This window comes from Microcaecilia unicolor, chromosome 12, assembly GCF_901765095.1.
Source record: "Microcaecilia unicolor chromosome 12, aMicUni1.1, whole genome shotgun sequence".
In the NCBI taxonomy this organism is placed as follows: domain Eukaryota; kingdom Metazoa; phylum Chordata; class Amphibia; order Gymnophiona; family Siphonopidae; genus Microcaecilia; species Microcaecilia unicolor.
Genome location: NC_044042.1, coordinates 74,742,684 through 74,755,816, shown reverse-complemented (window position 1 = coordinate 74,755,816; position 13,133 = coordinate 74,742,684). Strand labels below are relative to the sequence as shown.

Genomic DNA, 13,133 nt, shown 5'->3' with positions numbered 1-13,133 from the left:
AACACTCTGGTCACATGAAGGGGCGCACAAAGAATCATGCCCCTTTGTCACACCCCTTCATCAGCGTGCCTGGTGTCATCGTCTTATGGGCAGTCACTTCTTAATTAACGTCATTACCGGAGCGGATTTTGCTAGCCTGCCGTGAATAAAGTGCACAGTGCAACAATAATGAGTAGCAGCAATCCAATCCTAGTTTGAGATGGTGGTCAAAAGATGACAAAGAGTGCAGGTAGCCTATAGCTGACATGTCTCTTGCAGCCCAACTACAGGCAGTCAGTCTCCCAGGAGTGGAACTTACCGCCAGGTTTACAGATGCTTCAGAGGTTGGTGTCTGACCTAGCTGCTGCAACTAGGCAAGGAAGAAAGAGAATGGGTTTTACAAATGTGACCCAGGATATCTGTTTAAATCTAGTGGCCAGAATAGCAGAGAACCATAGAGGGGCATAATCGAACGGGGACGACCATCTCTAAAGGTGCCCATCTCTAAGGATGTCCCGGCGAAGGGGCGGGGAAACCCATATTATCGAAACAAGATGGGCGTCCATCTTTTGTTTCGATAATGCGGTCGGGGACGCCCAAATCCCAACATTTAGGTCGACCTTTGAGATGGTCGTCCCCAGTTTTCGGCAATAATGGAAATCGAGGACACCCATCTCAGAAACAACCAAATCCAAGGCATTTGGTCGTGGGAGGAGCCAGCATTCGTAATGCACTGGTCCCCCTCACATGCCAGGACACCAACCGGGCACCCTAGGGGGCACTGCAGTGGACTTCATAAATTGCTCCCAGGTGCATAGCTCCCTTACCTTGGGTGCTGAGCCTCTCAACCCCCCCCCACCAAAACCCACTCCCCACAACTACAACACTACCATAGCCCTAAGGGGTGAAGGGGGGCACCTACATGTGGGTACAGTGGGTTTCGGATGGGTTTTGAAGGGCTCACATTTACCACCACAAGTGTAACAGGTGGGGGGGGGGGGGGGGGATGGTCCTGGGTCCGCCTGGCTGAAGTGTACTGCACCCACTAAAACTGCTCCACGTACCTACCTGCATACTGCTGTCATGGAGCTGGGTATGACATTTGAGGCTGGCATAGAGGCTGGAAAAACATTTTTTTAAGTTTTTTTTAGGGAGGGAGGGGGTTGGTGACCACTGGGGGGAGTAAGGGGAGGTCATCCCTGATTCCCTCCGGTGGTCATCTGGTCAGTTCGGACAGCTTTTGAGGCTTGGTTGTGAAAAAAAATGGACCAAGTAAAGTCGGGGCCAAGTGCTCGTCAGGACGCCCTTCTTTTTTCCATTATCGACTGAGGACGCCCATCTGTTAAGCACGCCCCAGTCCCGCCTTCGCTACGCCTCCGACATGCCCCCCGGGAACTTTGGTCGTCCCCGCGACGGAAAGCAGTTGAGGGTGCCCAAAATTGGCTTTCGATTATGCCGATTTGGGCGACCCCGAGAGAAGAAGGACGCCCATCTCCCGATTTGTGTCGGAAGATGGGCACCCTTCTCTTTCGAAAATAAGCCTGCTGGTCAGGTAGGTTGAACTTGAGGACTGGTCTCTCTAAGCCTAAGAGGCCCTGATGGTATTCAGGGCAACTGGACCTTGGAGACCAGAAGTGGAATGAGAACTGACAGGTTAAGAAGGAAGTCTTCTGTCCATATCTGCCTCAGGTTGCTTGAGAGTTAATTGTGTTGTGTACTGGAACCTGGCCAAGATATATATATATATAAAAAAAAAAGGTGAATGCATTTCAGTAGCCTGAAGACAGGGCGGGAAAGACATTGCGACTCACACACATACTGCCTGCTCTTCCCACCCCAGCTCAGAAGCAGCAACAAGAGACATCACAGACTCTGAAAGGGTTGAATCAGGCCCTAGGAATTGTAAGTCGGACCCTGCTTGTCCCATTCAGCTCCTCTTGTGCCTTTGATCTGAAAGCCGGGTAAGTGCTTAGTGCTAGCTGCCTTCTTTCCGCTGTGAATGGAAACTTTCCTTTCTATTTTCCCGGTGCCAGCTCACCTGTGCTCTGCCATGCAGCCAGTGTGGGGGACGGAAGTTAACAGGGTAGAACCAACTTCTGTCAGCTTGACTGATTTTTAGTCCTTTTTTTGCTTTTCTTGGTCTTCCTCTTAGGTCTCCTTTGTATTTTGTCAGTTGCTGATGTGGTCTGACAGTGCGCTCCCAGTGCTCTATTGAAACACTTTTCCTCCCTCCTCTTCCCCAGGACAAAATTTAGCTGCATTTGCTGTTGTGTCTTAGAATGTCATCACCTTTAACTGCTGCTGATCAGTTCAGCGTCACCCTGATCTCCTTGAAATTACCATGGTAGGAGTGGCCCAGCTGAGGCCCTTCAAACAGACTTACTTTGTCTCAGGTGTAGGATTAAAGGCAGAGTCTTAATTATACCAGGAAAGCATCTGGTTTAAAAGGATTTCTGGACACAGGTTCCCCGTCCTGTCTGTGTCTGTACAGCTAGCAGGCTGGTCAAACAGGGCAGAAGCTGAAAGCGTGAAGAGTATTTGGGATCGCTTCTGCCTGTATTCAGGATACTGTGTGTGCAGTCGGCATTCAGCTTCATCCTTGGAGGGGGCCACTAGTCTGTGGTTGATGGAAGCATCCAAGGGATGATGGCAGGTTTCTAGGACTTCTGGCCACTGGCAATGGGCCAGCAGCTGGCTGCTAATCTGTTGTTTCAATAGCCGACAAACCCTCAGGACTTCAATGGGCACATTGAGGTATGGTTTTGTACTGATTAGTGAACTGAGAGGGCTGATTGCCAGATGTTGCTTAAATAACAATTTGAAGGCAGCAAGAAAACCATTTGGTGGTTGGTGTCAAGCTGGTTCTGTGGGTCCTGCACACTTATGGCATATATATTAATATTAAACATTTAGAAACACAGTGGCAGACCAAGCCAATGTGAGAGATTTGGGTTGGATGCCCAAGGCTGGCGTTAGTTGGTGGTGCAGAGGAAGTAAGACTCATGACCGCCACATAATAGTGACATCTTGTGACTCGAGTCCAGAGCAAGCTGTGGGTCCATAGCTCCTGACTGAGAACATGGGCTTGGTCGGGGTGCTCAAAATGGGGGAATTGTCTTCACCATTTTCCCCCACCTCAGAGAGTTGTGAATGAAGGTCAATGGTGCCATAGTCCAGCGGAATCCAGTTCCAGCTAAACTGGAAACCCAATCTGCCAGGCCAAGAACAACAACAACAGAAAAGATCCAGAATAGCAATGCCATTACAATGATGTCATTAAGATGGTCACAATTTGATTATGTTTTGATTAGAATAGTCCCTGGCTGATGATGTCATATAATTGCCAGTTAGTTTATATTCCATTGTTGATGGACAGGGACCGAGTTTGTGAAAAATTACAGATTTTAGCCAGAAGGACAGAAGGAGCTTCTGCCCGTGGCCTGCACAGATCACATGCAAAGACTTAACAGGGTCTGGTTTTCTTAGAGAAATCAATCCTGAAATTAAAACTACAAGTCTCTGCATGCAGTGAAGGATCAACCAGAACTGGATTGGAACACCCTGTGCTATAAAACAAAACAAAATATTGTGCCAGTTGGTGCAGTGTGGAAGATTTGCTGGGTTGGTTGCAGATGACTGCTAGATCCTATGAATTTGTGATGGGAACGTGTTGGGGGGGGGGGGGGAGGAAAGTGCTGGAATGACTACTACTACTACTATTTAGCATTTCTATAGTGCTAGAAGGCGTACGCAGCGCTGCACAAACATAGAAGAAAGACGGAATGAGAGAGCGGACTTGGGCCAAATTCTGCTTAGCCTCTCAGAGTAATGTAAAAATGTGTACAGTCCACCATAAAGGCCTTTCACCCCTCCGGCTTTCAGCAGTCATTTTGAAAATGAATTTTTGAAACCCTCTGCATGACTTCCATAACGTTGTCCTCAGATTAACCTTTTAATGAATTATTGCAGCCTTGGGGGACCTTTTAAAATTATTTTATTTGTGTGTGTGTGGGGGGGGGGGGGGCTGATTATTGCACTTCTAGTTCTCATATTTATACCCTTCTTTTATAAAGAAGGAATTCCAAGCGCAGGGGATCACACTTCAGGGAGGGGTTTTGTGGTCCTGCTGAATAGAGCTGCAATCCTGCCTTGGCTTCAGGTGAAATGCTGTGGGCCTGACTTTCTTTCCATGCAGATACAGTCTCCAAGGGTCTGATCTCTGCTGGAAACCTTTTGGGAGATTTGCGGGAGATCCCCTTTTTTTCCTTGATACTGGAGACTAAGAGCTATCCACTGGCCTCTCACCTTTGTTGTTGAGAAGGGCTGTGGGTTATGTTTATAGAGTGCCTTCCTTGCTCTGGCTGTGCCCAGTGAAGCTGCTGGCAAAACCCATATTGTCTGTAACACCATGACTTTTCCCTGATATGGAAAATGGTTGGCGACGATTGGCTTCTGGTTCGCTTTCTCAAGCAGGTGCAGAGATGCCAAGGTACCCATTTCCAGGCTGGAGACTTTTTGGCCAGTCCTGCTTTTGAACTTACATCCAAAAGCAGTGTAGGTCACAGTGGCATAGCTACAGGTGGGCATTCTTGACTCAGGCCCACCCAGCGGTGGCACCACACTGCTCTCTCTTCTCTCTCCTTTATGGTATCCCGGCATCTGCGCTCCTGTCTCTGAACCCCGTCCCTCCCCTGTGTACCGTACAGATGTCCTTGGCGCCTTCAGCAATTCATTCTCGCTGCTTGCGCAAGCCCCACAATCTTCCATCCGCCATGTCCCGCCCTTCCTGACATCCTTGCCTGTTTCCTGTCTGGTGGAACCCAACAGATGGAAGCCTGCGGGGCTGGCACTAGCAGTGAGAATGAATGGATGAAGGCGCCGAGGACACCTGTACGGTACACCAGGGAGTGACAGGGTTCAAAGACAGGATCACAGATGCCGGAACGCCATGGAGGAGAGGGGGGAGATGTGGGGTAGATGAAAAAAATATCTCCAGGAAGATATTTGTTGTGGGGTGGTGGGGTGTTTGAGTGTGAAAGGGCCAATCCAATTGACCTTGGAGTCCATCCAAAATACTGAGTCTGGCTGTGCCTCTGGTCTAGGATTTGTATAGTGCCTGATCCTACCCATCGAAATCAGTGCTGCAAGTGCCGTAATGCGCCAGGTTGGGATAGTCAGAAATCCAGGACTGTCCCAAAATCTCCAGCCTGAACTGGGTAACTTGGCAACTCTGCAGGAGGTCCCATTGCGCTATCCCTGTTTTAATAAATAATAATTCAGGCTTTGAGATCACAAGGCTGTGTAGGAGCAGTTTCTGGGCTCAGCTACATCCTCCTGCTGTTTTCTGTCTCATCCAGTTAAGGCATTCCCTGCTTCCCATAGTCTCCTTTACAGAGGTAGAGAGAGTGCTCAGGTGCTCTGTGGTCCTGGAGGTCAGCCCAAAGAGCGTGATCCAGGCCTGGTTTTGCTTTATTGCAGGCATGGAAATGTAGTTGATGGTTTTCTCGGGTATTCATCTCCCTATATGCAACGGGGGCAAAACCAGGACTGTCTCCGCCTGTTCAGATCGAGTTGGGCGATGAGGTGCTTTATCTGCTGTCATGGTAACTATTATTAAACTCTACAGGGAGGGAAAAATAAAGTGGTAGCGTTATTCCCAGATGGGGCTCAGCACCCAAAGTAAGGGAGCTATGCATGTGGGAGCATTTTCTGAAGTCCACCGCACTGACCCCTAGGCTGCCCAGTTGGTGTCCTGGCATGTCAGGGGGGCCAGTGCACTACGAATGCTGGCTCCTCCCATGACCAAATGCCTTGCATTTCGCTGGGTTTGAGATGGCCGGCAGCTTTTTCCATTATCACTGAAAAACAAAACCGGCGATCTCAACCCCAGCAAACTCTGGCATTTGGCCAGGCTAAACCGTATTATCGAAAAAAAAAGATGGCCGGCCATCTTTTTCGAAAATACAGTTCCGGCCAGCTGTTGCGCCGCCGCCAAAATAGATTACCGGCGACGTTTGATTATGCCCCTCTAAGCCCTCTTCCCTGCTCCACTGCACATTTTTGTAGTTGCCTGGTTCCTGTCCTCCCTGCAGTGCCCTCATTCCCCTTCTCACTAAGCCTTGCCACCATTCAATCCAGCTAACACAGGTGCAGCCAGGGGCGGGCCAAGGCAAAATGCTGCCTGAGGCAGGGCTGAGATGCTACCGCTGTCCCTCCCCTCCCCTCCCACGGACTGGCATCTGCCGCTTTCCTTCCTCCACCCCCCTTTCCAGAGTTTACCTTCTTTTCCCATTTTCTAAAAGGCAGCAGCAGCAGCGATTCCCATGCGTTGCCCTGCCACCGGCACCGGCCTCTTCTTTGCTGTGGCCCACCACTGAGGAAACAGGAAGTTACATCAGAGAGGCGGGCCACAGTAAAGAGAAGAGACTGGTGCTGGTGGCAGGGCAGTGCATGGGAATCATCACCACCTTTTGGAAAATAGACAAGGTAAACTTGGGGAAGGGGGAGTTACCACTCCAGGAAGAGTGCCACCTGAGGCCTCCGCCTCAGGTGGCCTAATGGTAGGGCCGCCATTGGGTGCAGCCATTTTGTTTCCTCTTGATGTCACTGCCACAGTTCAGTGTAAGACCACCAGAAAAAGAGAACTGTATGTCCTGTGACCTGTCCAGTTCAGAAGGAACATAAGATGATGCAAAGGAGACAGGGAAAGGTCAGTGGTTAGTCCCCAGGGGAAAATGGGTGATGTCATCAGTGACATCAAGGAATAAAATAGCCCCCTCCATGTTAGTGTGGTTGTGCCTTGAAGTGGAGCAAGAATCAAAGCAGGTGTACATTTCAGTGGTTTCAGGTTTGGTAACATAGCTCTGGTGCTGAGGGTGTGTTCACCTGTAACTTTCCTCCTTCCTGCCTGCCACTTCAGTTCTATTTTAAGCCACACGCCCAAAAGGCCATGTGCTCAGCACTCACGTTACTCTGAATCTCTCGTGACTTTCTGATTAGTTCAGCCTGGATGGCTCTTGTCACTCAGGGTAAAGTTTTATGGGCCTCACATGTGCTGCCAGGCAGCACGTACCTCATTCAGCCTAAAGCTGACACTTCACTGTAGTCACTGTGTGGACAGAGATGGGGATGGGGATCATGGGTAATCCACGAAAATCTGTGGTATGGGTGACAGAAGATTTGTTTAAGCCAGGGATTCGGGTGAGGATGGAAAAGAATCGACTGGGGACAGATCCAAATTGACTGGGAACAGGTGGGAATGGGGACCTGATTATGTCCCTGTGTACACCTGTACTGTCTACTTGGTGGAACAGCAAAAAGATTATGAACTTTGATATTTAAGAAAATAGCTTACTTACCGGTACTTACTTGTTTGTTTAAGTTTTTTACATACTTGCTTAACATGAACACCCTAATTGTATATATGGTGCTCAAAACTGCATGTGCAAATTGGGGCACAGAATTTAATTAACAAACAAGCCAATTGGGAACTAATCTGTTATCATCGCTAATTGGCATCAGTTTAAATTTATGCACGCATCTTTAGGCGCTGGGATTCACTTGTAAATTTTACACGCAGATCCAAAAAGGGGGCATAGACATGGGAGGAGCATGAGCGGATCAGGGTCATTCCTGGAATTTGCAAGCAGTATTACAAAATAAGGGAGATCTGCACCTAATTTAGGCACGAGAATTTGCTGTATATGCTCGAATATAAGCCGAGATAACATTTTTCCCCTTAAATAAAGAGAGGAAAACGATAAACTCAAATATAAGCCGAGCGCGCATATTCAAGTATTCCTCTCCCATGGTGACTGGCATTTCTCTCCCTCTTCCCTGTCCCTCCTTCCGTAGTGACCAGCATTTCTCTTCCTTTCCTTCCTCCCTCCCTCCCACCTGCAGTGACTGATAGTTCCCCCCCCCCCCCCCCACCTCCGTAGTTACTGGCACATCTTTCTTTCCCCCACCAACCCTCCCTCCCCCATGAACTAACCAGCACTTTTCTTACTGGTAAGCCTGGACGCTGTTGCAGACTCCTACTTAACTGTAAGGAGGGCAGGTCCGAGACCTTGAACATGTGCAGGTGCTCAAGGCCCCGACCGGCCCTGCTTGCAGTTACTTCTGTGTCAGCGTCCAGGCTTACCCTAAGAAATACCAGTCACCGCGGGGGTGGGGGTGGGAGGGTACATGCCGACTCAACTATAAGCTGAGATACCAATTTTTGGGCTTTTTGTTGGGCCCCAAAAATCTTGATTTATAGTTGAGTATATACGGTAGTCCAGGTTTCAGTTGGTGTAAATCCTTGTACCAAAAATTAGGTGCAAAACCTGGCGGCAAACGTTATTCTATAAACTTCGCCCCCAACTCTCTGTACCATTTATAGTATACTGCTTAGTACTAATATTTTTGGGGGCCATATACAGAATTTGGTCCACACTGTTAATAATATGTTTTTGTGAATTTACAAGATCGCTGAAATGTGGGATGGGAAAGAAAGCAGTGGGGATGGTGAGGGGACAGTCACAATATGATGAGGAGTGGGGAAGGAGATACGGGGATGAGTTGAGGATTGAAAAGAATTGACAGGGGATGGGGTGGGGATGAGGACCAGATTATGTCCTCGTGTATATCTCTAGTGCAAGGAGTTCCTTCTGTGCCTTCACGCTGAGGTTGTGTGCCAGGTTGGCTTCACTAGAAGTTTTTCTAAACTGGATGGTAATGTGTGCATCAGTACATCTTGTGATGCATGCCTATTCCTTACCGATTCGCTAAGGAAATCGGTAAGGGAAGGGCTTTAACGATTTTTTTAGTGCATCTTGGCCTCAGTGCCCCCGCCTGGTGAAGTTTATGTATTCAGTGCCAGTGCATCTCATGTCCTGCTGCATCCCTTTCCATTCCACCACTAAGACCCAGACACCTGGTGCTGCCAGTGTATCTCATTCCTGCCCAACAGTACCGCCTCCCCCCCCCCCAGTGCTCTAGTAGTGAGACCCACATACACTGTGTTGCTAATCTTCCTCATTCCTACCCTGAAACACTTCCTCTTGTTTTAGTACTGACAAGCCCCTCCCCCCACCAGTTCTGTCAATGCTCCTCACTTTTGCTTTGCAACACCCCCCCCCCCCCCCCCCCCCCCGTGCTTTTCCAGTACTGAAATTCCCCTCCCCCACACACAGTGCTGCTAATGCATCTTACTCCTGTCCTATAGCACCTCCTGCAGTTTCAGTACTCCTAGATACAAAGCTCTACCAATGCATCTCACTCCTGCCCAGCAGCACTCCATGCTATTCCAGTACTGAGACCTCCCCCCTACAGTGCTGCTAATGCACCTCATTCCTGCCCAGCAGCATTCCCTGCTGTTTCAGTACTGAGACCTCCCCCTCCCCCACAGTGCTGCTAATGAACATCACTCCTGCCTTCAGCACCTCCTGCTGTTCCAGTACTGAGACCTGCTTTCCACCTTCTATTGAGTTTTGCTCTTAAGTAAATATTCCAGGAACAGTAATTCCATTTCCTTATTGGAAAGCCAATGTTTCTGGTACAAAGTCCTGCTGACAGTGGCAACAGCCTGGGCAGCTCCTGCTCACTGGTTCTGCACCTGCACTGGGCTGGGTGTAGTCTGTACTCCTGGCAGGAGGAAATGCTGAATCTGAAAGAGATAGAAAGTGTCTCTACCTGCTGTTGCAAACCCTGACCATGGCAGAAACAGATAAAAGCACCAGGCTCCCGGGGACTAGGACGGGACCCAGCAGGAAGGCCTGGATTAGCCCATTTTCCCCAGGAGCTCTGGAGTGCTTGAAAAAAATGGACCAAAGGGAGAAAGTTTTCTTCATAGGTACAAGGTTCATCAGAACCTCTTCTTCACCTCTCTTTTCTAGCATTTCTGGACAGAAATCTTCTAAGAATGTTAACTGCACAGTGAAACCGATGGGACTATGTTAGCCGGAGAGCCAGACCCTGACCCTGAAAAATGTCTCTCCATAAGTCATATTATTTGTGTGTTAAAACATTGACGTTTAATTATAATGCTAACAGAGTGCAGAGATGCCAAGTTATCCTGTTCAATGCTGCAGATTTTGGGACAGTCCTGGATTTCTGACCTGGTGCATTATGGGACTTGCAGCTCTGATTTCAATGTGCAGGATCAGGCATTACACAAATCCTACACTGCTTTGGGATTTAATTTCAAAACCAGGGACTGGGCAAAAAAAAAAATCTCCAGCCTGGAACTGGGTAACTTGGCATCTCTGTGATTCATACCACCCCAGCAACACAGCTACCAAGTTACCCAGTTCCAGGAGGGAGACTTTTTGACCAGTCCTGGTTTTAAATGTATATCCCAAAGCACTGTGGGATTTGCAGTCCCTGATTCTATCCATTGAAGTCAGTGCTGCAGGTCCCATAGTGCATCAGGATGAGGATGGCCACAATCCAGGACTGACCTAAAATGTCCCTCCTAGAACTGGTAACTTGGAAGCTCTGAGAGTGGATTTTTGTGTTGGTGTTTTTCAGGACTCCTCTCTGTGTACACCAAGCTTCAGAACCACTGCGAATGTGGCGGTTTCCATGCCAGCCCCCACCTGTTCTCACTGGAAGTGACATCATTGGTTGTGTCCTTATCTGCCCACTCTAAGCAGTGTACCATGTACGTGCTTCCTCGTACTCATCTGAATACCACCTATTCACTATGGATTTTCCGCTTGGGCTCTTAAGTCTGTCTAATTTTATCTTTTCCATGTGCCTTACACTCCCAGTTCCTGTTATTTGGGTCCACCGCCCTAACCAACGCTCTCCTTGAGCAAACTGCCCGCAGGTAAGACAACGCATATCAATGCCTCTCGCTCCTACACCATTCCTACAGCCTATTTCATCTCTCCCTATCAATATAGGCCTTCTTAACACCCATTCTGCTCACAGGAAGAATCACCTCATGTATGATTTAAAACAAACTCATAAATTAGACCTCCTTTGTCTAACAGAAACCTGGTTTACAGCCACAGATATAGGTTACTTAAAACAAGCGACCACTATAGAGTACAACTCTTTTCTGAGTAACAAAAACCATAGTCGAGGGGGTAGATTAGCGATTATCTATCACCATTCATTTCCACTATCTAACTTTGAAATCAACTCTCAACAACCTATAGACTCCTTGAAATTTACATTTAAACTTGCCCTGATATAGACTTCTTACTTCTTTACCATTCTCCCCCACCTTCTCTTTTATTCCAAGTACTTCAAACTTTATTAACCGACCACTGCGTTAACTCTAAGACCCGTGTCATATTAGGTGACTTCAACATTCAAGTGGACACAGCAACATCCCCCTTTACTTCAGACCTTCTTGCTCTCTTTTCAGACCTCGATATCAAATAGCATATATCTCACCTGACACATACCGCTGGACATACCTTAGTTCTTTTTTACTCATCAACTACTCATAAATTATATTACTTCACCGCAGTCACATTATCATTCTCTCCAAATCTTCTCTCTTTGCCCCACTAGTAGCTCAAGTACACTCTTGACACACAACGTCAAAACCCGAGACCTTAAGAAGCTAAGCCCTCAAGCTGTTCTAGACAATTCCTCATTGAACATAGATCATTTTATTACCCAACATATTTCAGAACAAGTAGAAACATGGAATTCATCGCTTCACACCACTTTCAAAACACTAGCACCCATAACTAAATATTCCACAGGGTTCTCTACAACTCATTCAACTTCAAGTATACAAACAACAACTCAGGCAAGTGGAATGGCTCTAAAGACGTCAACACACACTGTTATCTTTAACCATCTATAAGGACACAGTCCATTCTTATAAACAAGCAATCTTAGCAGCAAAAAACATTGCTCCTCCAAGGTCAACAAAGCACCTAATACAGCTACACTCTATCAAACATTAAAAACACTTACCCACCCTCTGCTTACTCCCAATTGATTCAACCTTGCTTTCCACAGCACGAGACCTAGCAGACTATTTTAGCACCAAAGCTAATACTCTCATTACCATCAACTTCTTATAAAGGATTAGTAGTACCCACTACAATGTCCATGCTCTCAACTAGCACACTCTCTGCCTTTAATATTCTGTCAGAAAAACATTTACAAACTATTGTCAAAAATATGAAATCAACGACAACTCCTCACGACCCTATCCCATCTATCTTCATCAAATGATCCAATAAGGGACTTGACCCATTTATCCACCATATGATTTCATCCTCTCTTTTCTTGGGAACCGTCCTGGCAGCTATCGTGAAACCAAAAGTAAAAGATTCATCAAAATCCACAACAGATAAAAGTAAGATTTTCAAAAAATTAACCCTAATGCTCTTCATCCTAACCAAACTGGTTTCAGGCCACACCATAGTGCAGAAACTGCATTACTCGGCATTACTACTCTCATTCATCGTAGATTGGACTGTAACAGTTTTCTTCTTCTGCCTTCGACTTAGTAGATCATACTATGCTTCTGGAAAGACTTACTGATATCGGCATCCAAGAATCAACATTTTCCTAATTTCAGTCATACCTTTCTGCACGCTCCACTATAGTTCACTTCCTTAATGAAACATCTACCCAAATCCCTTCCACTTCAGGAGTCCTGCACGGATCTATACTATCCCCCATTCTCTTTAACATTTTCCTAGCACCCCTGCTTACCTTAGCCCAATCTCTAGGCTTCAAACCATTTATCTATGCGGACGACATTCAACTGCTGCATACCATAGATTATTCGGACACCCAAATGATCCATGATGTGAACCAAAATCTTAAACTGATAATAAGTTGGCTTCAAGATAAATTAATGCTTAACCCCGATAAATCTAACTTTGTCCTCTTTTCAAATAATCCAAATGCCACTTTCTAAGAACCGATCATTCTCGGTTCCACCTTCATCCCACAAAAACTCACCACAAAAATTTTAGGCGTTACTTTAGATGCTTCACTCTCTTTTCGCCAGCATATCTTCACGTCACCAGACAAAGTTTTCACAAACTAGGACAAATTTGATCAGTCCGTCCATTCTTGATTCATCAGCTCTAAATATACTCGTCCATTCTTTCATTATTAGCAAACTCGATTATTGCAATTCTCTATACATAGGCCTTAGAACTACTGACATTAGACATCTACAACTTTCC

General features: G+C 47.0%; 1 protein-coding gene across 1 annotated transcript in view; it reads left to right on the top strand.

The window, feature by feature from the left end:
* The window catches only part of LOC115481393 (trafficking kinesin-binding protein 1-like), a 159,084-nt gene that overhangs the window by 47,204 nt on the left and 98,747 nt on the right, over nucleotides 1-13,133 (top strand). Inside the window, exon 3 of the mRNA XM_030220480.1 lies at nucleotides 1,820-1,940. Within this exon, the coding sequence (XP_030076340.1) occupies nucleotides 1,820-1,940 (121 nt within the window). The remainder of the gene's footprint in view (nucleotides 1-1,819; nucleotides 1,941-13,133) is intronic.